Source organism: Synchiropus splendidus, chromosome 15 (genome assembly GCF_027744825.2).
Source record: "Synchiropus splendidus isolate RoL2022-P1 chromosome 15, RoL_Sspl_1.0, whole genome shotgun sequence".
NCBI lineage: Eukaryota > Metazoa > Chordata > Actinopteri > Syngnathiformes > Callionymidae > Synchiropus > Synchiropus splendidus.
Window position 1 is genome coordinate 15,359,107 of NC_071348.1, and position 25,629 is coordinate 15,384,735.

General features: G+C 44.5%; 1 protein-coding gene and 1 pseudogene across 1 annotated transcript; one reads left to right on the forward strand and one right to left on the reverse strand.

The window, feature by feature from the left end:
• The first annotated feature begins 2,505 nt into the window (after positions 1–2,505).
• Positions 2,506–5,625, forward strand: LOC128746543 (kinesin-like protein KIF18A). The gene is given in 10 exon segments (XM_053843661.1): positions 2,506–2,818; positions 3,385–3,415; positions 3,417–3,540; positions 3,745–3,849; positions 4,160–4,244; positions 4,247–4,269; positions 4,380–4,577; positions 4,940–5,116; positions 5,173–5,247; positions 5,530–5,625. Coding segments are annotated over 10 exon segments (1,227 nt in total).
• A 2,296-nt stretch (positions 5,626–7,921) lies between these two features.
• Positions 7,922–15,202, reverse strand: LOC128746702 (kinesin-like protein KIF18A; annotated as a pseudogene).
• Positions 15,203–25,629: the final 10,427 nt, after the last annotated feature.

A 25,629-nucleotide genomic window follows, 5' to 3' on the forward strand; every position in this document is an offset into this window, starting at 1 on the left:
TACAAGAAGTTGTGAATCATGTTTGGTCATAAAGTAGTCGACATGCATGAAAGAGAATGGAATACAGCTGTTACAATAATTTAGACTCTTTCACAAAGTAAAGATGAAGAACAGCCATAGAGCTGGACACATGTTCATCTTCATGTGTTTCTGCTCAGACAATAATTTGGCCTCTGGGGTTTTGGCACATATCAGAGCTGCACGTCACCGTTTAGGTGAAGTACCTTCAGTAGCGGACAATATCAGTGTATAGTCTGCTTTGGATGACACGTTCTCCATAGTGCCCCCAGGTCTCAGTGGCATGGAGCTGACTCCTCAGTCACCTGAAGAGACCTCAGCTCATGAAGGTCCTCTTGACCTCACTCAGGTCCCCTCCACTTCCACCTCATCAAAATAGAAAGGTAGAGTTACTGTTTGAATCAGAGTTATAGGGGATGACACAAGTAATTCTGAACAACATTCATGTCTCCTTGGTCTCCACCACAAAAACAAGGTGGCTTTCTATAAAGAAATGGAAGGTCTAGCAACAGAAGGCTACACCATCAGAAATGAAAAAAATCTAAAAAAGCTAGGAAACCTGATGACCACCTACAAATGGGCAAAGGACAGGTCGAAACGAGAGGAAAGATGAAATGACAGGCACTAAAGTAAAACAGAAAACTTCTGTCACCAACCTCCACTTGTTCTCTTGTTAGTCTGAAATGGCTCATGAAGTCTGACGGACTGAATAAGGAGACTACGTCCTCCTCAAAAGAAATTACTTTATCAACTGACCTGGGAAAATTATGGAGAGTCCGTTACAACCTACGGATTGTTTCATGTCGACAAATATATATATATATATATATAAACAGTGTTATCTTTAGAATGAAGGAAATTAATGTGGAGAAATATATCGGACACTCGTATATTTATTGTGCATTTCAAAATGTTCGGGTAATTTGACTTATTGCTGGCAGTTTCTTGCCTTTTCTTGATTTGACAAAACTACTTACCTTCTCTGAGCGCATTCCGATAAAGAAGTGTTCCCCCGCCTCCAATTCATCAGCCAATAAATCGAAAAAAAGTGATTTTCTCCATTGCGTCCTTCGTACCAAATACAATCCGACTACAACAATCCGAGATTTTCTGGTGTATCCGCCCCCTTCGTCATCATCTGGAGAGCACCCCGTGCAGCCGCCGCCTGGTCTCACAAGCCCATTGGTGCTGCAGCTGCCTGGCTGTTCCTGAAAAAGCGTTTCGACACAGTGACACACTGTGCTGATACTGTGTCACTGAATAGTGACATCTGCTGGACATTAAGAATCCCTGCAGGCAACCGACTTCTACATTTACACTGATTTGATGACCTACTGTATATAATAATATCAAATAAGTCTTTGCCATACTTTTAAATAATGTGAAAATGTGCCATCATGTGAAAAATCCAACGTTTTTAAATTTCCTAAATTCAATGATACCTTGTAAATTCATTTGAATTAGAATGGAAAAAGACAAGTCGGAAATCTGAGACACACAGATCGAAATAACTACATTATTCTCTGACAGGAGATCAAAATGGTCCTGCACGGCAGACAGCTTGCGTTTCCCTTGGAGCTGCCCCCTAGATCCACAAAGACAATCACAAAAAACTGTGTGATTCGACTGTTTCAGCAGTTACATCCTGTTGACAGGTGCACTTCCGAAACACAGTTCCGAGTCGGCACAGTCACGTGACGGTCTCAGCTCCGTGAGCTCGGCACGAGCGCCGACGCATCGCTGTCTCAGGACCCGTCACTTCCCATTGGCGCTGGTTGTGTCGCACGGTGCTGCTCTACTCACAAAGCGAGTGTAAGTGAAGATTTTTGATGAACAGTACTACTGGCTGAAGCAGCGTTTCATTATATCTCACTGAGGGGTAAGTTATGACATCAAATGACTAAACAGAGATCAGAACACGACGCCCCCGGCAGCCGTTAGCAGCTAACGCTAGTTAACCTTAGCTCCAGTCGTTACCAGGCTCTGTATACAGCGCTAAACTGCAAAACACTCAGTTCAGAGCAGACTTTTAAATTATTTGACCAACAAAGAAAATCCACTTCATTTGAAACGTGACTTGCATCGCCTGTTTTCCGTCAGTAACAAGTGTTCACGACCTGGTCCAATCATCAGATGGTACATTAGGAATGGAATGGAACACAATAGCTCAAAGCTGTGATTATGGAGATGCTTCTGCCTCAATCGTGGAAGCATCTCGGTTGGACTGACTTCTGTGAGTGAGCGAATTTACTTTGACATAATTTTATACAGTAATAATTTTGTTATGTTGACGGGGTACACTGTATGACTGAACAATTTATATCCCACGAGTACGCATTATTGTTAATTATGGGGGTATTGTGTGTTGTATTTGTTGTCAATATAGGAATATGGCAGTCGCATAACATTTTGTGAAAAAAGAAATGATCGTGAATACTTTCCAGATCTTTCATTCATCATCATCATAGTTTTTTTGGAATTGCAGTTATGAACGTGATGGCAGCTGACGTGTGCAGCCACGTCAAGGTGGTGGTACGAGTAAGGCCTGCCACTGAAAATGAGAAACGAAAAAAATGCTGGAACGTGATCCAGGTCGTCGATAACCACATGCTCGTATTTCACCCCAAAGAAGAGGACCAGTCATGCTTTGGCACACAAAGAGTCCGAAACAGGAATATTAACAAGAGGGCTAACAAAGACCTCAAGGTTGTTTTTGATGAGTACTCGACACAACAAGATCATTTTGAGAATACTGCCAAAGGTGTACTGGATGGTGTGATGAACGGCTTCAACTGGACAGGTAGTTGAATGACTCCTAGTCAACCTCAACTGATGGATTTTGTCTTCCATTGACATAGAGCTTGAAGCTGTGCATTAAATAGTAGAAAACACAAATACACTGTGCTGTTTCCATGAGAGCTGCTCATCTATACTGAAATTTCACCTCTGACCCTCGATCTGATCTCTTTCCATGAATTGTCACGGACAAGTTAGCATCCATTTCAATAGAAAACACCATGGATTTAGTATTTTCAATTTAAAGAGAGTATTTTACATCTTTTTCCTTTTTACGTATTCTACCTCCACGTACTTGTAGTTCTGTTTGTATTTTAACATTGCCTAGTTGGAGTTTGAAGTCAGTTTGATTAATTTGAGTGAACATTAAAATCATCAAATGTGTGATGCGACAATACCATTATCTTTGAAGTGTGTCATCTGATGAACAAGTTTAAATGACTGTCAATTGTCATTGTACTGGCTTCCCCCAACAGACGGACAAGGTCATTGTAGTGAATGTTTTCTCTGTGACAAGAATGCATGTGCATTGTCACTCATCTATAATGTTTTCATCTATTTTCGTTTCAGTTTTTGCCTATGGAGCAACTGGAGCTGATAAAACACACGATGTTAGGCTCACAAAGTGAGTCTGGGGTGATGTACCGCACCATGAATGAGCTGTTCCGGCGCATGGATGATGCCAAGGAGGAGAAAGCGTTTATGGTGGCATTTTCTTATCTTGAGGCGGGTACCTTAAATCTTGAGTCTTTCATTCAGTTTCCATGGGGCTTTTGTAAGCTGCTTTTTAGTCCGTGTTCTTTTTTTTTTTAGCGGATCATGTCATTGATGGCAAATATCTTGTCACTCACTTTGAATAAATGGTGCATGCGATTACATGGAACTGACCAGAGCTTTTTGAGAAAATGTTTATTTATTTTTTTGTTACAGGTTTACAATGAACAGATCCGAGACTTATTGGCAAATGCAGGCCCCCTGGCAGTCAGAGAAGATCGTTCAAAAGGAGTAGTCGTCCAAGGTCTCACTCAACACAAGGTAAGTGCTCACTGTCGTGATGGCACAATCATGTCAAATCAAGTCTAAAGATCACGTATCACAGCTTCGGCATGTTTAGTTAATGTTGGATTTATAAAAAGACGGTTGACCAAAGGCTAACCAAATTGCCTCTCTGTGCTCTGTCTGCCCAGAGGTGATAAACATGTGTGCATAAGCCACACCATGTTACTTTCGCACAAATGTTGTGGTTTGTGCCATTTATCCCACTCATCTTTGCTTAATGGTAAACAATACAAAACAACATTCTCAATGTTAAATCAGTTTTTTTTTCCATTTGTTGTCCTTCAAGCCAAAATCTGCTCAGCACATACTTGAGGCATTGGATTTTGGCAATCGCAACCGGACCCAGCACCCCACTGATGCAAATGCCACTTCATCAGATCCCATGCTGTCTTTCAGGTGCTTTACATGGGCTTTATTCAGCCTTGCACATTCACCGTAGACTTCAATAGAGTCACATCTTGCTTTACCCATAACAGTCTATGTATGTAATGTGTAATCTTTTCCAGATCTATTTGCAGCAATAGGAAAAAAACGCCAGTCTCAATACAAATGTCTGCGTTGCTAAAATGAGCCTAATAGACCTTGCAGGATCTGAGAGGACAAGCGCCACCAATGCCAAAGGGGCAAGGTTGCGAGAATTGGCCAACATCAACCGCTCACTCATGGCCCTTGGAAATGTTATACATGCGCTTGCTGACCCAAAGGTGAGTGAAGTCTATTCGCTATGTGGACACATGAGTCAGTAAGAAGGTACCATCGTAACATGAAACAACTGTTTTGTTATGCATCATGAACCTTTTTTTTTTTTTTAACTTTAATTATTTATTTATTGACACAACACAAATTGAAATACATTTTTTGACACTTTTAACGCTGTTGATAATCTATTATCAACATTCTAACATTTTTCTTTCTAAGTGATATTCTAAATTTGGCTGTTACCTTTGAAAACGTTTGATAACTGAAGTGAGACACAAACACCACGAAATGTTGATTTGACAATGAAACTTGTTAATGCAAATTAATCATGGTTATATCCCTTATTTTGTGTTCATTTTCATTTCAGACTAAGAAAACAAACATCCCTGACAGAGACGGCAAACTGACACGGCTGCTGAAGGATTCTCTGGGAGGAAACTGCCACACAGTCATGATTGCCAACGTCAGCCCGTCCTCGCTGTCTTATGACGACACACATAACATGCTGAAATATACCAACAGAGCAAAGGAGATAAAGTCCTCTGTACATATTCCTTGCTGACTGTGACGTTAACCTCGAGTCATCCTTTCATCCAGCAGCTTAAGAGTAATGTCATGAGTCTGGACAGTCACATCGGCCAATGCGCAGTGACATGTGAGAAGCAGTGGCAAGAGGTAAATGACCTGATGTCAAAATCTCCATTTTATCATTCTTGGCAAACATTTTGAAAGTGATTTCTTGTGCTAATTCCTGATGTTGTTTCCCAAGCTTTTACTGGGCTACTTCTCTGTAATGTTTCACGAGTGTTCATAGTTTCACATATTAATACGGTTAAAAAATGTTTTATTACTCTTTATCTAGTGAAACTCACAGATGCATTTGTCACAAATGTCCCGTTTATTTTTTTTTATTCTTTTTTTTTAGTTATTCTTTTAACTTTGAATTTGCTCTTCCAGATTGTGCAATTAAAGCAGAAACTTAAATAGTACGAAGAGAGGGGAACTGTGCCGAGCACCGCCAACACCTCCCATCTCAGCAACAAGCAGAGATAAAACGGTGAGACGTACCAGAAGTCAGTAGACGTGTGAATAGCTTGCTTTTTTAGATCTTGGCGGTTGCTCCAAATAACTATCCAAATGGTCCCCAGTTGCAGCCCTAATACAGTATGAGTGGTGGTGTGGATTGTGATGGCGCAAGTGTGTTGCTTCAGGCTCCGCACGCCTTTGCGCTGTCCTGATTTTAGTCCTCAAATGCAGGACCAGTTTGATTTGCTCTGAGGAAATGACATCAATATCACAAGTCCTGTCAAGTTAGCAATAGCAATGTTAAGTGCAAACGTCTTGTCTCTGAATGCATATTTAACAATGACTTTAAAACAGAGTCAGGTTGCACAGAGTCTGACTGAAAGCTGCGCCATCCTCACCACCACCACCACCAACAAGTGAAACATGGCTTGTGTTCTCTAGTGGTCAGTTGTTAAACACAGTTTTGCCATCACATCCTGTTTGGATATTAACCGTGCGATGAGGACAGAATGCACATCCAATATTTGTGTGCCAACGAAAATACTGTTAAGGCAGTTAACGCATTTTCCATTATCCAAAAAGAACAGAATTGTACTTTTTAATGACACATGACTTTCCTCTGATTGGCTCACAATAAGATACTATTTATATTCCTTATATTGAGCCTTTGAATTGAACCATGGATTGATTCTGGGCAGTCAGTGAGTTTGAGTTTCCCGACCCATCCACCATCCGACCCACCGCGCTGCAGGACCAGGAGATGCAGAACAAGCGCATGCAAAAGTGTGTTGCCTTGAGGATTTCACATTCTGCTGTGCTGTCGTGTGTGTGTGTGTGTGTTTGATTCACTGAACCACCCTTTACCTGCAGCTCACAAGATTTGGTTGCGTCAGGTCGCGTTTGTCTTATTATCCAACTTCTTGTGTCGCTTCTTCTCCGCTTGCAACCAAAGCTCCGTCCACAAACGCTAATTCGTCAAATGCTGCCTAAATTGAATTTATGTAAAGTGAATCCCCCAGTTTTTTTCGGATAAATGGATATTAAATGTGCAATTACAACATAGAGAGTCCACGCCCCACTTGTGCTCCAGACTGAGCATGTACTGAGGGTTGCAACTGGATTCATCACACCGACAAAGAAAAAGGTTTTTTGAAATGCTGCTGCCTAACAGACCCCAAATACACAGCATCAGCCATGTTCAAGCCACACACATTCCATTTTAAACACGCATCAATGAAGTGCCTTTTTCTCCAGTAGAAATTGCACTCCACAGAGGAAAGTTATATTAGCTGGAATTCCACTATTACATATTATTATATATTATATATCTTTACATCCTCTTGACCACACCCCTGATCCTTTGAGACGTCTTGGAAAAGCGGGACTTTGACTTCTTGGGTTCAAGAAGGTGCAGGTTTCCTTCCGAAATGCTGCTCACGACCCTGAGTGGCCTGTTCTCCGAGCCTGCTGGCATTTGAAACATGTTCAGAACGGAGGACTTCTTCATCCAGAATGTTAGCTCTGCTATTTATTTCAGCTGAGCCCAGTCTGTTCATGAGTGGCTCCTGCCTGTGACGTGATGCACTCGGACTTGTGTTTTTATATATATAACCACAGGTGATAATGTCAAGGCGACCAAACTTACACTTTGAATTTACGCTTCCCTTATGCTGCGGATGCCATGTCCATGTATGAAGGATTCGCTCTTCTCCCGTCCTGTAAGGTCTGTTGTCTGTAAGAGATGATCAGTTCAACAAAATCCTGAGAATTAACCAGAGACACAAACATTATCATTGATGGAGCTGAAGCGAAATGAAATCCTTCTCTTAAGACTTTTACGTAATAACCCTCCTAAATCTATCGGTGTTTGGTCTCAGCACAAAGACAGGGATGCCTTGTGGGTGGGAGAGGGTCAAGAGGAGCCAGTGGACAAGGGTAAAGGAAGAGGAGGACGGAGACGAGCAGTCCAGGTGTCCAACACATGAATAGGTTTTCATGTTTGAGCTTCATTATTTTAACACAAGGTAACAGGACTGAACCGTTGTTTTCATGTGAGGATCAAATGAAAGTGAAGCCTGAAAAAGAACCCTACCATCTACAGGGCAGTGGAAAGATGAGTGCAGGCGTGAAGGAAAGAGGAAAGAGAAGATGGAAAAGAAAAACAGCTAAATGGAGTCAGAAATACGACATAAGTGTCTAAGACCTCCACAGCAACTGACAGCCACATCACCTCATTTCTTTTAAAGCGGTTGTATTCATTGCTGTCTCGCCCTCATCCTCATGGACTTCGAAGGTCACGTTGAGGTCCGTGGGAAGGTAAGGTTCAGTTTTGGGAGCAGACTGTTGTGTGCAAAGGAGTGGTAGCATGCCCTCTTCGGAGGCCTGGGCGGCCGTCGTCGCGCTCTGAGACGACAAAGACGCAGCGAGATTCCTCCTGGTGGACATCCGTGGAAGCGCCTCCTGTTTCTTCCTGTTTCTGTTGACCATTCTGGTGGGGCAAAGGGCGGTTCAGTGAATCAAACACACACACACACACACACGACAGCACAGCAGAATGTGAAATCCTCAAGTAATTAGTATCTTATTGTGAGCCAATCAGAGGAAAGTCATGTGTCTTTAAAAAGTACAACTCTGTTCTTTTTGGATAATGGAAAATGCGTTAACTGCCTTTCCAGTATTTTCATTGGCACACAAATATTGGATGTGCATTCTGTCCTCCTCGCAGTAGCGCTAGCACAGCTCCGTCTCCTTCAGCTAAGTCTCTAGTTGCAGATGCTCTCTCCTGATTTGGGCACGGCATGAGAATATTTCATGCAGAGCTTCTGACACCCTGCAGCGGTAACATGACACGGTTAATATCCAAAAAGGATGTGACGGCAAAACTGAGACAAACAAAATGTGTTTAACAACTGACCACTAGAGAACACAAGCCATGTTTCACTTGCTGGTAGTGGTGGTGGGGATGGGACTCTGTTTTAAAGTCATTGTTAAATATGCATTCAGAGACAAGACATTTGCACTTAACATTGCTATTGCTAGCTTGACAGGACTTGTGATATTGATGTCATTTCCTCAGAGCAAATCAAACTGGTCCTGCATTTGAGGACTAAAATCAGGACAGCGCAAAGGCGTGCGGAGCCTGAAGCAACACACTTGCGCCATCACAATCCACACCACCACTCATACTGTATTAGGGCTGCAACTGGGGACCATTTGGATAGTTATTTGGAGCAACCGCCAAGATCTAAAAAAGCAAGCTATTCACACGTCTACTGACTTCTGGTACGTCTCACCGTTTTATCTCGCTTGTTGCTGAGATGGGAGGGTGTTGGCGGTGCTCGGCACAGTTCCCCTCTCTTCGTACTATTTAAGTTTCTGCTTTAATTGCACAATCTGGAAGAGCAAATTCAAAGTTAAAAGAATAGACATATGGGACATTTGTGACAAATGCATCTGTGAGTTTCACTAGATAAAGAGAGTAATAAAACATTTTTGAACCGTATTAATATGTGAAACTATGAACACTCGTGAAACATTACAGAGAAGTAGCCCAGTAAAAGCTTGGGAAACAACATCAGGAATTAGCACAAGAAATCACTTTCAAAATGTTTGCCAAGAATGATAAAATGGAGATTTTGACATCAGGTCATTTACCTCTTGCCACTGCTTCTCACATGTCACTGCGCATTGGCCGATGTGACTGTCCAGACTCATGACATTACTCTTAAGCTGCTGGATGAAAGGATGACTCGAGGTTAACGTCACAGTCAGCAAGGAATATGTACAGAGGACTTTATCTCCTTTGCTCTGTTGGTATATTTCAGCGTGTTATGTGTGTCGTCATAAGACAGCGAGGACGGGCTGACGTTGGCAATCATGACTGTGTGGCAGTTTCCTCCCAGAGAATCCTTCAGCAGCCGTTTCAGTTTGCCGTCTCTGTAAGGGATGTTTGTTTTCTTAGTCTGAAATGAAAATGAACACAAAATAAGGGATATAACCATGATTAATTTGCATTAACAAGTCACCTTCACCTTCTTCTGCCGCTTATCCGGGGTCGGGTCGCGGAGGCAGCATTCGGAGCAAGGAAGCCCAAACTTCCCGGTCCGCACAAACCTCCTCCAGCTCCTCCCGGGGGATCCCGAGGCGTTCCCAGGCCAGACCGGAGACATAATCTCTCCAGCGAGTCCTGGGTCTTCCCCGGGGTCTCCTCCCGGTAGGACATGCCCGGAACACCTCCCCAGGGAGGCGTCCAGGGGGCATCCGGATCAGATGCCCGAGCCACCTCAGCTGGTTCCTCTCGATGTGGAGGAGCAGCGGCTCCACCCCGAGCTCCTCCCGGATGACCGAACTCCTCACCCTATCTCTAAGGGTGCGCCCAGCCACCCTGCGGAGGAAACTCATCTCAGCCGCTTGTATCCGCGATCTCATCCTTTCGGTCACTACCCAAAGCTCGTGACCATAGGTGAGGGTGGGAACGTAGATCGATCGGTAAATCGAGAGCTTCGTCTTGTGACTCAGCTCTCTCTTCACCACGACGGTCCGATACAGCGACCGCATCACTGCCGCCGCTGCACCAACCCGTCTATCAATCTCACGCTCCCTTTTTCCCTCACTCGAGAACAAGACCCCGAGATACTTAAACTCCGCCACTTGAGGCAAGAACTCTCCACCAACCTGGAGAGAGCAAACCACCGTGTTCCGGTCGAGAACCATGGCCTCAGACTTGGAGGTGCTGATCCTCATCCCGGCCGCTTCACACTCGGCTGCAAACCGACCCAGCGCATGCTGAAGGTCCCGGTCCGATGAGGCCAGCAGAACAACATCGTCCGCAAATAGCAGAGATGAAATTCTGTGGTTCCCGAACCGGATCCCCTCCGCCCCCTGGCTACGCCTAGAAATTCTGTCCATAAAAGTGATGAACAGAACCGGTGACAAAGGGCAGCCCTGGCGGAGACCAACATGCACCGGGAACAGGTCTGATTTCCTGCCGGCAATGCGAACCATGCTCCTGCTCCGGTCATACAAGGAGCGGACAGCCCCTAGCAGAGGGTCCCGCACCCCATATTCCCGGAGCAGCCCCCACAGGACATCGCGAGGGACACGGTCGAACGCCTTCTCCAAATCCACAAAGCACATGTGGACTGGTTGGGCGAACTTCCATGAACCCTCGAGCACCCGGTGGAGGGTATAGAGCTGGTCCAGTGTTCCACGACCGGGACGAAAACCACACTGTTCCTCCTGGATCCGAGGTTCGACTATTGGCCGAAGTCTCCTCTCTAGTACCCTGGAATAGACCTTTCCAGGGAGGCTGAGGAGTGTGATCCCCCTGTAGTTGGAACACACCCTCCGGTCCCCTTTCTTAAACAGGGGGACCACCACCCCGGTCTGCCAATCCAGAGGCACTGTCCTCGACTGCCACGCGATGTTGCAGAGACATGTCAGCCACGACAGCCCTACAACATCCAGGGATTTCAGATACTCCGGACGGATCTCATCCACTCCCGGGGCCCTACCACCGAGGAGCTTACGAACAACCTCGGTGACTTCGGCCCGGGTGATGAGAGAGCCATCCGAGTCCTCAGTCCCCGCTTCCTGAGTGGAAGACGTGACGACGGGATTGAGGAGACCCTCGAAGTATTCTTTCCACCGCCCGACAACATCACCAGTCGAGGTCAGCAGTCTCCCACCCTCGCTGTAAACACCACTGGTGAGGCACTGCTTCCCCCTTCTGAGGCGACGGACGGTTTGCCAGAACTTCTTCAAGGCCAACCAATAGTCCTCCTCCATGGCCTCTCCGAACTCCTCCCAGACCCGAGTTTTTGCCTCCAAGACTGCACGGGAAGCGGCACGCCTGGCCTGCCGGTACACGTCAGCTGCCTCAGGAGTCCCACAGGCCATCAAGACCCGATAGGACTCCTTCTTCAGCCTGACGGCATCCCTTACTTTCGGTGTCCACCACCGGGTTCGGGGATTGCCGCCGCGACAGGCACCGGAGACCTTGCGACCACAACTGCGTGCAGCCGCACTGACAATGGAGGAGGAGAACATGGACCACTCAGACTCCATGTCACCTACCTCCCTCGGGATCTGGGAGAAACTCTCCCGAAGGTGGGAGTTAAAGACCCCACTGACAGTGGGTTCCGCCAGGCGTTCCCAGCAGACCCTCACAATACGTTTGGGCCTGCCCGGTCTGACCGGCTTCCTCCCCTGCCAGCGGATCGCACTCACCACCAGGTGGTGATCGGTTGACAGCTCTGCCCCTCTCTTCACCCGAGTGTCCGAGACACGTGGCCGAAGGTCAGATGACACGATCACAAAGTCTATCATAGACCTCCGGCCAAGGGTGTCCTGGTGCCATGAGCACTTATGGACACCCTTGTGCTCAAACATGGTGTTCGTTATGGACAAACTGTGGGTGGCACAGAAGTCCAGTAATAGAACACCGCTCAGGTTCAGATCGGGTAGGCCGTTCTTCCCAATCACGCCCCTCCAGGTCTTGCTGTCATTGCCCACGTGGGCGTTGAAGTCTCCCAGTAGAACAATGGAGTCCCCGGTTGGGGCACTGTCGAGTACCCCTCCCAGTGACTCCAAGAAAGCCGGGTAGTCTACACTGCTGTTCGGCCCGTAAGCCGCAACCGCTGTGAGACACCTGTCCCCAACCCGTAGGCGTAGGGACGCGACCCTCTTGTTCACCGGGGTAAACCCCAACACGAAGCTGCAGAGCTGCGGGGCTATGAGCAAGCCTACGCCAGCCCGCCGCCTCTCCCCGCGGACAACTCCAGAAAGGTAGAGGGTCCAGCCTTTCTCAAGGAGTTGGGTTCCAGAGCCCAGGCTGTGCGTGGAGGAGAGCCCGACTATATCTAGCCGGTACCTCTCAACCTCCTGCACAAGCTCAGGCTCTTTCCCCCCCAGCGAAGTGACATTCCATGTCCCAAGAGCCAGAGAATGTCCACACGAACCAGGTCGTCGGGCCCCCCGGCCTCGACTGCTACCTGGTTCTCTATGCACCCGACCCCTATGACTCCCTCTGTGGGTGGTGGGTCCGCAGGAGGGACGGCCCATGTCATTCGTTCGGGCTTGGCCCGGCCGGGCCCCATGGGCAGAGGCCCGGCCACCAGGCGCTCGCATTCGAGCCCCAACCCCAGGCCTGGCTCCAGGGTGGGGCCCCGGCTGCGCCATGCCGGGCGACGTCACGGTCCTCGATGTTTTTGGTTTTGTCATCGGGGCTTCTGAACTGCTCTTAGTCTGACCCGTCACCTAGGACCTGTTTGCCATGGGAGACCCTACCAGGAGCATAACGCCCCCGACAACATAGCTCCTAGGATCATTCAAGGTACACAAACTCCCCCACCACGATAAGGTTGCAGTTCCAGGGGGAGGCATTAACAAGTGTCATTGTTAAATCAACCCTTCGTGGTGTTTCTGTCTCACTTCAGTTATCAAACGTTTTCAAAGGTAACAGCCAAATTTAGAATATCACTGAGAAAGAAAAATGTTAGAATGTTGATAATAGATTATCAACAGCGTTAAAAGTGTCAAAAAATGTATTTCAATTTGTGTTGTGTCAATAAATAAATAATTAAAGTTAAAAAAAAAAAAAAAAAGGTTCATGATGCATCCTGATGATTCATCATGATCTGAGACACAAAGATTCACCTGTGAACGTGCAGTACTGAGCATAACAAAACAGTTGTTTCATGTTACGATGGTACCTTCTTGCTGACTCATGTGTCCACATAGCGAATAGACTTCACTCACCTTTGGGTCAGCAAGCGCATGTATAACATTTCCAAGGGCCATGAGTGAGAGGTTGATGTTGGCCAATTCACGCAACCTTGCCCCTTTGGCATTGGTGGCGCTTGTCCTCTCAGATCCTGCAAGGTCTATTAGGCTCATTTTAGCAACGCAGACATTTGTATTGAGACTGGCGGTTTTGTCCTATTGCTGCAAATAGATCTGGAAAAGATTACACATTACATACATAGACTGTTATGAGTAAAACAAGATGTGACTCTATTGAAGTCTACGGTGAATGTGCAAGGCTGAATAAAGCCCATGTAAAGCACCTGAAAGACAGCATGGGATCTGATGAAGTGGCATTTGCATCAGTGGGGTGCTGGGTCCGGTTGCGATTGCCAAAATCCAATGCCTCAAGTATGTGCTGAGCAGATTTTGGCTTGAAGGACAACAAATGGGAAAAAAAAACTGATTTAACATTGAGAATGTTGTTTTGTATTGTTTACCATTAAGCAAAGATGAGTGGGATAAATGGCACAAACCACAACATTTGTGCGAAAGTAACATGGTGTGGCTTATGCACACAGGTAAGGAACATGTTTATCACCTCTGGGCAGACAGAGCACAGAGAGGCAATTTGGTTACCCTTTGGTCAACCGTCTTTTTATAAATCCAACATTAACTAAACATGCCGGAGCTGTGATACGTGATCTTTAGACTTGATTTGACATGATTGCGCCATCACGACAGTGAGCACTTACCTTGTGTTGAGTGAGACCTTGGACGACTACTCCTTTTGAACGATCTTCTCTTCGCTTTCTCCTCCTTGGCATCATCCATGCGCCGGAACAGCTCATTCATGGTGCGGTACATCACCCCAGAATCACTTTGTGAGCCTAACATCGTGTGTTTTATCAGCTCCAGTTGCTCCATAGGCAAAAACTGAAACGAAAATAGATGAAAACATTATAGATGAGTGACAATGCACATGCATTCTTATCTCAGAGGAAACACTCACTACAATGACCTTGTCCGTCTGTTGGGGGAAGCCAGTACAATGACAATTGACAGTCATTTAAACTTGTTCATCAGATGACACACTTCAAAGATAATGGTATTGTCGCATCACACATTTGATGATTTTAATGTTCACTCAAATTAATCAAACTGACTTCAAACTCCAACTAACAAGGCAATATTAAAGTACAAACAGAACTACAAGTACGTGGAGGTAGAATACATAAAAAGGAAAAAGATGTAAAATGCTCTCTTTAAATGTTGAAAATACTAAATCCATGGTGTTTTCTATTGAAATGGATGCTAACTTGTCCTTGACAATTCATGGAAAGAGATCAGATCGAGGGTCAGAGGTGAAATTTCAGTAAAGATGAGCAGCTCTCATGGAAACAGCACAGTGTATTTGTGTTTTCTACCATTTAATGCACAGCTGGATTCATATGATAAACAAAGATATTTAACCTATTTTGAAATTACTAAAAAAATCTTCCACAATGAAGATGTATCAACATATACTTCAAGCTCTATGTCAATGGAAGACAAAATCCTCCGTCATTCAACTACCTGTGCAGTTGAAGCCGTTCATCACACCATCCAGTACACCTTTGGCAGTATACTCATCAGAAACAACCTTGAGGTCTTTGTTAGCCCTCTTGTTAATATTCCTGTTTCGGACTCTTTGTGTGCCAAAGCATGACTGGTCCTCTTCTTTGGGGTCAAATACGAGCCTGTGGTTATCGACAACCTGGATCACGTTCCGCCGTTTTTTTCGTTTCTCATTTTCAGTGGCAGGCCTTACTCGTACCACCACCTTGACGTGGCTGCACACGTCAGCTGCCATCACGTTCATAACTGCAATTCCAAAAAAACTATGATGATGATGAATGAAAGATCTGGAAAGTATTCACGATCATTTCTTTTTTCACAAAATGTTATGCGACTGCCATATTCCTATATTGACAACAAATACAACACACAATACCCCCAGAATTAACAATAATGCGTACTCATGGGATATAAATTGTTCAGTCGTACAGTGTATCCCCTCAACATATAACAAAATTATTACTGTATATAAGTATGTCAAAGTAAATTCGCTCACTCACAGAAGTCAGTCCAATCGAGATGCAGGATGCAGAAGCATCTCCATAATCACAGCTTTGAGTTATTGTGTTCCGCAATTACAATCGGACCATCCCTAATGTACCATCTGATGACTGGACCAGGTCGTGAACACTTGTTACTGACGGAAAACAGGCGATGCAAGTCACGTTTCAAATGAAGTGGATTTTCTTTGTTGGTCAAATCATTTAAAAGTCTGCCCTGAACTGAGTGTTTTGCAGTTTAGCGCTGTATACAGAGCCTGGTAACGACTGGAGCTAAGGTTAACTAGCGTTAGCTGCTAACGGCTGCCGAGGGCGTCGTGTTCTGATCTCTGTTTAGTCATTTGATGTCATAACTTACCCATCAGTGAGATATAATGAAACGCCGCTTCAGCCAGTAGTACTGTTCATCAAAAATCTTCACTTACACTCGCTTTGTGAGTAGAGCAGCACCGTGCGACACAACCAGCGGCAATGGAAAGTGACGGGTCCTGAGACAGCGATGCGTCGGCGCGCGTGCCGAGATCACGGAGCTGAGATCGTCACGTGACTGTGCCGACTCGGAACTGTGTTTCTAAGGAAGCGGGCCTGTCAACAGGATGTAACTGCTGAAACAGTCGAATCTCACAGTTCTTTGTGAATGTCTTTGTGGATCTAGGGGGCAGCTCCAAGGGAAACGCAAGCTGTCTGCCGTGCAGGACCATTTTGATCTCCTGTCAGAGAATAATGTAGTTATTTCGATCTGTGTGTTTGTCTCAGATTTCCGACTTGTCTTGTTCCATTCTAATTTTTCGAAGTCGATAACCAATTGCAGAGAGGGCAGAGCACATGTGACATTGAACTAACAAGTCCATTTTTGGAACTATGAGCAAACTATTAACTATAAGCAATAATGGATCATGAATAGTACTAGTACTTTCTGAAATGTGAACTGAACTTTTAGCTAGTTAATGTGGAAAATGAACTTTATGAACCCTATGAAGGAGTTGATCATCAGTGTTCATCCTGCCATCTCTCTGTCCACCAGCACTTATTAAGTGCTATTTTGGGTTTTAGTCCTGGGACCCCTTTCAGTCATTGCAACACCTTGAGACAGTGTCCTTGAGACCCCAAGTATGTTTACCTGTCATGATAAGCGAGAAGCTGCTATTTAAAGCAGCAAGTTCACGTCCCCCTTTACATCCAGTGTTAAAATCAGTTAAACACTGATTGAATTTGTATGACAGTAGCTATAATACACTTATTTAGCACATGCTGACACGTGAATAATGCATCCTCTGAGACAAAGAAAACTGTCAAGAGTCAAGGACGTGGAGCGGGACCTAAGCGCATTGGTGAAAGTCACAGGAGGCAGGCGCGAGTCAAAAATAATTTTAATCATTAACAAACAAAAACACAACAAAAAGTGTCACTGAACCGGGAGAAACAAAGCAAAGTCTAAATGTCCAAACGGAGTAACCAAACTAGCAGAAGTCCATAAACATGAGTAAGAGTCCAACGGTCACCAAACTGGGAGAATCAAACAAACTTAAATCTGGAAACGGAGAGACGAAAGCACAATGAACAGATAATCACAAAAGAAACCAGGAAACATGCGGAAACTAGTGATGTTACAAATGGCACTGGAGTCGCGAGTCACGCCTCGCACAAAGGGGGCGTGGTTAAATGGAGCCGTATCAAGGCCTAAGGTATCAAGGTATCTAGTTTTTTCCTCATATAAGTTTATTCTATTTGATGTTTTCTTGTTTCTTAGTTCCTCGTCACTCGTGCCCGACCTGTTGTCCGTGTGTTTCTGGACTCTTTTGATGCTCCCTGGATTTCGGTTAAGCTTGCTCCGTTGGAGTTCCTCTTAGTTATTTGTTTGGACTCGGGCCATGCCCCATTTGTGTTGGCTCTTGTCTTGGACTCTTTGTGGGCATATTGGTATCAGCCTTTCTATACTTCCTGCGCTTGGCTTCTCCACATTGTCTGAGCCGTGACACTCGCACTGCCATTGCACCTTCAGGTCACTAAGTGGTGACTTTGTAATAGAACTGAACTTGAAGTTGGGTAGGGCTTATAGATTGACCATCTCCGAGATCTCAACAATGACAATAAAGCAAATCCTGATCCTGAGATAAATAATCCATCAAATGTAACAGGAAAATAAAACGGGGAAAGGTAAATGCATGCTGAAAAAAATTGGACACGTTTGTCATTAATGGCATCTGCCTAATTGTTGTTAGATGGCAGATCTAACAACAATTTGTGATGAGTCATTGAAATGCCTGAGCTTGGGTTGAGTGCAGTTCACCTTTCCCTCAAAGTCTTCTTTTGTCATTTTGTGATGGAAACCACAGATTTTTTTTTTCTTTTTCAAAGAAGTGGGGCGAATGTGATCATACATTGGGTGGTGCACATGGAGCTGAGGTACGCGAGGCAGGTGCTGCTAGCCGCGGCTAACTTTAGCTCACTCTAAATACGTTTAGTAAATCACAAATGACTAATTGTACAGCTATAACTGATATGTAACTTTACTCTGAGCGCAGAATTTTAGGTACACTCACCAGCGAACAAACACACAAGGTGTAGTGATGGGTGAATGAGGCATCATAAAGCGTTTCGACACAATGACACACTGTGTTGATACTGTGTCACTGAATGCCGACACCTGCTGGACATAAAAAATCCCTGCAGCCACCTCCCTGACAGACTGAATTGACACTGATTTGGCGAACTACTGTATGCAATGACATAATTTTTCCAATGTTTTTACATTTTCTCAATTAAATTATACCTTGAAATTAATTTGAATTAGAATGGAAGGAGACAAGGCTTGGAAAAGATTATATATATTGAAAACACCACAAGGGGTTAGTGAAAGGATGCTCTTGACTATTATGCTAGTGAGTTTTCACTTTGGAATTGGCCAGCGTCCACTTCAAATGGAGTGCTGTGTGTATGATGCAACAGGCAGGGGAGATGCGCCTTTAGTGGGATTTCTCACCACAAGCGCATAGATTTAATATGGTGAGACCTCTGGCACATTCCTTCTGTATTATGCTCCCTGTTGCCTCCAAATACACGTCATCCTTGCATCTCTTGTAATACACTGCAAGTGTCTTTACAGACCATAGCATTACACCTTTTGGATGCATTATCACTTTCTTCAGAACCTCTGAGCCTGTTTGTTGGTGTAGTAGAGCATCCAGAATGAGCAACTCGTTTGGGTGGGCTCCATTTTCTTGCCTATGAGTCCACACAATGTTTCTGCTGTGATACTATCTTCATATTCACAGTGCAAATGTGCTCGTACGGGTCGTCCTTTCAGTTCAGTAGTGCTGTGGCACACCTCACCACATCAGCTTTCAGGGTGTGCTCATCTTTTATGTCGATGGTGAAGGTGACAGGGCAATCCTCAAATCAGCAATAACCAGAGCATTTAAAAAGTGAACTGGTTTTAGGGGAATGTAATGTTTTCGATGAGTGCTGTTTAAATGCAAAGCTGCAGTGTGGATGGACTGTTATAATTCCTTTCGAAGCGACATCAGTCCATTGCATCCCAGTAAAGCCTTGTCCTTTTTGAGTTTTCCTTAAGTCAAGCCATTCCTTTTTGTCGACAAAAAAAAACAAACAAAAAAACAGGGCAGACGTGGCATTTGACATATGAAATACGGTTCTTTATCACTGGGATCTGATGATGTGGTCAGAGGGTCCATGTCCTTACCCTATAAATATAATTATGAAAAATGTAATTTCCACCAACGCCATATGAATTTGGGGAAACATACATCTACATAAACATAAAAGAGAGATAATAAACAAATCTAGAAATACTTTTCCCATTAAGGCTAGACATTCAGGCTCCTCCATGGCGAAGACAACACATATATATGTATATATATATATATATATATATATATATATATATATATATATATATATATATATATATATATATATATATATATATATATATGGTGGGACTTTGACAAATTATGATAAATTAATTACAACATCATTACAATTAATTACAGCCTTTTTTTTTTTTTAATTTAGCAGTTTGCTCTCCAGACAACAGGGAACCTTTGTAAGTGCAGGAGTTCCTAGTCCACTGATCACATTGATGCACAAGACACGTGGCAGCTAGGATGATAACAACAACAACAAACATGGAGGAATCCCTGAACAAAAGCAAACAAAAGCACCCGTTTGCTTTTGTTCAGGGAGGTTTTTCACTACACAATGGCCAGGGTTTCCACTACTACACTACAAATATTTTCAAGACATTAAAAGAGCTTTAGTTTCAATAAGGTGATATAAAAACTTGAATATAGACACCATGATGATTTATTGTGCTATTGTCAAACTGAGGCAAAATAAACAATATTTTGTTGTTTAAATGTATGTATGGCTCCATCATTCGTTTCAGTAATATACCAAATTCATCCAAATTGAAAAATGTGGCTTCTTGTGGCAAATATTCTTATACCATTAAACAGTGATTAATTGAGATTAATTCATCACAAATTCTGTCATTAACTCAATTTTTGTAATCGAATCCCACCCCTTTACTTCAGAATTCTATTAAAAAAAACCCAAAAAAACTCACATGTATGGTAGCCAGGCATCCTGAATGTGAATCCAATGAAAGATTTCACTAACCCCTTGTGGTATTTTTAATATTTTGTTAAATATGCATGTTATTATATGACATAATGTGTATTTATTTGTAAAAGACGTTGAAGCCATATTCTTACAATACAGAAAGTGTTTATTTCAGAACACAGCACATTGTTATCAGTCATCTCAGTAACACTTCACTGGAGCTTTCGGTGTCGCTACCGTAACTGCACAAATAGACACACATTTTTTTTTTTTTTTGTGAAAAGGCGGGATGGGTATATGTAGATTGCAGGCTTGCGTGATGCCATTGTTTTTATTCACAATCAGTTTACCAGTGTGCTTCGCGTTCTTGCCTTAACACGCCTTACTAGTGATGAGGGTTAGGTTAGGCTAACCCTAACGCCAACTCTACACCGGTTAAGCACAACGTGAAGCCATGCCTCGTCGCCATTAAGTTATATCCTTTCACATATATATGGACAACAGGAAAGCACAGTCGCACTGTATCTCATGTCTGCCATTATTCACTCTATCACTCACTGGACGCTCAAAATCAGGCAATGACAAATGAGGGAAGTTGTATTTATATGATGCGTTCAAACTATCCCGGGTCATGTTTGAGTTGCACCTTCTGGTGTATCAAAAATCAACACAAAGGAGTTTGGTTATGTTAAAGCACGTTTATTGGTTCAATTAAATGTCAGTTATTTAGGTATTATTTCATATTTGTAAAGCATGTTGGTTGTGTTACTCACCACAAGGCCTTCAGGTAAAAAGGACGTGGTGGCTCATTTCCTGGTTTTATCACCTTGGTGATGTCATTAGTGACATCGTGGAAAGTTACAACTGTGGGGGAGGCCAAGGTAGGGAAGTGTTTTGTTTTGTTTTATTATAGTTAGGCGACACATTGTGTTCCAAGCATGGTGAGCAGAGGACTTTGTTTCTTACTGCAGAAATTAGCTATGGTTGTTGGTGGTATTTGGGATTGACCTGTTGAGAGGTACAGTCCATCTTCAAACGCTTAAAGAGAGAAGCGGACAGGCCAGAGAGGAGAGGCTGCAGTGTGCAGAGGTGTGCACAAGTGCGTAAGAGTAATTTCTGTTGAAATTATTTCAGTCTTTTCAGTTATGCTGAGTTAGCTGTTGAGTTTCTTTGCAATCCATGTTTTTTTTCCTGGCTTTTTTTTGCATCCTGGAGCAGCTTGTTAATAAATTTCTTTGGTGAGCAAGAAAAGTGTCTCCAGCGTCTGCCTTCTACACCTACACTGGCCTGGATTACCACATGTCAAAATATTCGTTTTCATTTGTTATACCTTTACAGGTGCCGATATACTTTGTAGGGCAGCCTCTTCTGAAGACTGAGAGTCTCCTTTCTTGGTGGAAGGCAAATGAACGCGTCTTCTCAGCAACTGGAAATATCATCTCAAAGAAGAGAGCCAGCTCAACATACCAGCCTAACCATGGTTCTATGGGTTTTAAGATTTGTTTTACATTTCAGAGGTCAACAGTGAAAAAGTGTATTGTGTTTTATCCCAGAGGGTATAGTTACCTTATTACCTCCTGTACTTTTTTTTGTACAACATTTTTGTTTACGACTACACTTTCAAGTTTGCATCATTTTCTTTAATTTTCAGAGACGACGAGATGGCACACTTCTTCTGATTTGAACAAACATGTCAGTGAAGCCTCATGTCAATTTTTAGAGCGCCACCTACTGAGCTGTGAAAATAATGGCAGTATTTCATGAAGCCTTGGCAGAACTTCACTTCTGCTGTTGCAGAGAGTGCAGAACCACCATAACTCAATTAAATACTGGTTTGATTCAGAGCACAAAACTGAGAGTTGGTTTTCAACCACACGTCAACTCAAGACATTGTCTTCAAGGGTTTGTGAGACTTTCGCTTTTGTTCAGCACTTTTTTTCAGAGGTTTCAAGCCGAGTTCCAGAGGGGTGGATAATACGGTGGAAATCACAGGCAAGTTGTCAGGGTTCCTCTCTGTAAGAAGCCAAAGTGGTTTCTGCTCGGTTTCGAGCTGAGGACCTTCCACACGTTGGGCAGATGTGATAACCAGCACACTACAGATACATGACAAGCCTTTTTTTCACATGATGGCATGAAAGTCCACCGAACCATCCAGTGCCATGAACAGTTCAAGAATTTTTTAATGAACGCACTGATGAACGGAACATGACAGGTAGTAGTGAGCATTGTTGAGATGAACTGTGATAACTCAAAGTTTCAAATCACACCCCAAACTGATCGTAAATTGCTAATGTTATTATAATAAAAGTGTCTGTAGAGTTTTGCTCGCATTTCTAGGGACAATTTATTCTTTATTGTCATACTACCCACTCGGTTTATGTATATGACGCTTGGTTCTTTTTTTTTTTTTTTTGGTCCAGATACTTTTGTGGGTGCCATTGAAATAGTATTATGACGTTTGCACATGTCGCCTGTTATTCCACAGTACATTGCAAGATTTAAAAATTATGAAAAGCTTTTGTTATGTTTTGATCACATCACACTATATTCTTTGCCTTCGTGTTACCTGATTGGTTTATGCATATGATGCTTAGATTTTTCCGTTTCGACCCAGACTCTTTCATGGGTCTTGATGAAATAGTAGTATAGAGGGTTTTCACAGCACGTCATCAAACCGCAATGTTGGGGATACCTATTGCTAAAATAAAAAAAAATTAAATAAATAGAAAAATGTATGTAGCAACCAGACTAAGTGCAACAAAGCACATAGAGCCAGAGGGTGTTAACTCTCACCCAACAACTTATATAGAAGTTGTAGGCAGGTCCAGAAAGCCACAGTACAGGCATGAACAGTACATTTCTTTTGACGTTTTGACGGAAGGCCACACATAAGGAATGCACACACATTGTAAGAAAATATTAACAATGCACCACCGTGCCCACGAACGTACGGTCAACTAATTTTTAAACAGGCATTGTCATTGGCTACTATGCTACTACATGACGCTCGTGATGGCCAAGTCACGGCGTTGGCCATCAACACGTCGGTCTTGGCCTGCTCGATGGACAGGATGCTGTACAGCAAAGAGGACCTGACCAGGGAGGAGCTACAGGAGGCCCAGGTAACGATGGCGACCTTCCTACAAGGTCAGGGTATCACCGAACATTTGGAGAAGCTGGAGAGCCCATGGAAGACGGCGGCACGGAGAAGAGGCAGGCGCCTCCTCCGTGCAAGCGGCCTAGTTCCCGGTCCGATTGCAGGGAGGACCGAAGGGGTCCACGGCAGGAGGAGAGCAGAGAGGACCGGTGGTGGGAACCATCACGGACCCCCGAACAGGGGGTGAGCGAGCCGAGACCAGGCCCTTCCAGCAGCGGTGTTCCACGGAGGGAGGAGACGAGAGACTCCTTCATCTGACATCAGATTCAACGAAAAATCCCAAAAGTATTCTCTGCCTGGTGATTCATGTACTGTTGTTCGCACTGTTTCACTGTGTGGTGACGCGGCACGTGGTTCTGCAGTCCTGGCTTGACCCCTGAGGCCTAATACACAACGGTTCCTGCTTGTCGACACGTTTTCTGAGTAGGAGTTATGATGTCGCCATCTTCACGGACCACCGGTTCTGATGTGGGGAAGATGACGACCGACCATTTTGTGCATCCTCCAGCGGACGAGTGTGGCTCACACGGGAGGTTCGGGCATTTTGTCTCTCCACCCTGCACAATGCAGGTGAAAGAATGTCTCGACCAGGAAGTTTCGTCTTTATTAAAAAAAAAGGGGCTGTGTCGAGAGTGGATCAGGAAGACATGGAGATGGGTTTTTTGATGATGAGGTGGCTCGATCAAATAGCGACAGCCACAGACAAGAAGGACAAGAATCGCCGTCTGGTGCTGTCCAGACAGGCACGTCGGGATCTGATGTTCTGGGACTCTCGGGCACGTCTGATAAGGGGCATGCCGATCGGTTGTGTTCCACGATATCTTCACATGTTCACAGACGCGTCCCTGTCGGGCTGGGGCGGGGCGCTGGACGGAGACAGCGAGGGCGGAGTCTGGTCAGATCCGCCACATAAATGTTTTAGAGTTGATGGCGGTGGACCTAGTTCTTCGCCACTTTGCTCCTCGCGTGGAAAGGCACCATGTTGTAGTGCTGTAGTGTACCTGAACAGACAAGGGGGTCAATGTGGGAGCAGACAGTATGTCCAGAGGGGGCGCCCTGATGGAGGAGTGGGAGCTGTTGCCTCGAGTGAATGCAAAAAGCGAATGCAAAATGTCCCCTCTGGTTCTCTTTGAGGGCGTCGGACTGCACAGACCTAAACCTAGCCATAACCCTTAATCTAGACTATAGAAGTAAAAATTTTAAAAAGTTAAAAAAGAAACTTTCATCACCTGTACGCGATATAACCATGGATGGATGCGCTTACCAGTAAACGTCAGTTGGTAAAACATGCGTAATTTCCGGTTCCAGTCGCAGAATTTCGAGCAGACCGCATCAGGCAGTGACAGTCTGTCTGTCCTTGGGGTCCTTGAAGCGTCACACAGTAGCATAGTAGCCGATGACAATGCCTGACAATGCGTTTTACTCTGTGAATTTGTCGGGAAACAGAACAGAGAGCACAGGGGAGCGAGAACCGGAGAATGAAGAAGAACCAAGCTTTTTTCCTGTCTAGCTTTATTACATCATGACTCAGTGTGTTTCAATAAGGAGCATACATACATACCTATTATTTTGAGGAGACGGCACTTGATCAGAGTGTTAAAAGTACAGAGATTTTGCCGTCTGCAATATTCTGACAAGCAGACAGTGAATGACAACGCCGCCATCTTTGCTCATGACCATATTTGGTCATGTAACGCGCCGCCCACTATTCTCATAACCATATTTGGTCCTGTGACGCGCCGTCCACTTTGCTACACACTTTGCTCATTTCCATACTTGGTCACGTGACACGCCGCCCAGTTTGCCGCCATTTTGCTCATTAGCATATTTGGTCGCGTGACGCTCCGCCCACTTTGCTAATTTTCATATTTGGTCACGTGACGCGCTACCCACTTTGCGCATTTCCATATTTGGTCACATGACGCGCCGCCCACGTTGTTCATTTCCATATTTGGTCGCGTGACGTGCCACCAACTTTGCTAATTACCATATTTGTTCGCGTGACGCCCCACCCACTTTGTTCATGACCATATTTGGTCTTGTAAAGCGCCGCCCACTTTGCCGCATACTTTGACGCCCACTTTGCTCATAACCAAATTTGGTCACGTGACGGGACGCCCACTTTGCTGTCCACTTTGCACATTTCCATATTTGGTCACGTGACGCGCCGCTCACTATGCTCATAACCATATTTGGTCGCGTGACACGCTGGCCCACTTTGATGCCCCGCCCACGTTGCTCATTTCCATAATTGGTCACGTGACGCGCCGCCCACTTTACTTATTACCATATTTGGTCTCGTGATGCGCGGCCCTCTTCGCTTTTTTCCATATTTGGTTGCGTGACGCGTGGCCCACTTTGTTCATTACAATATTTGTTCCCGTGACGCGCCACCCACTTTGTTCATTACCATATTTGGTCGTGTAACGC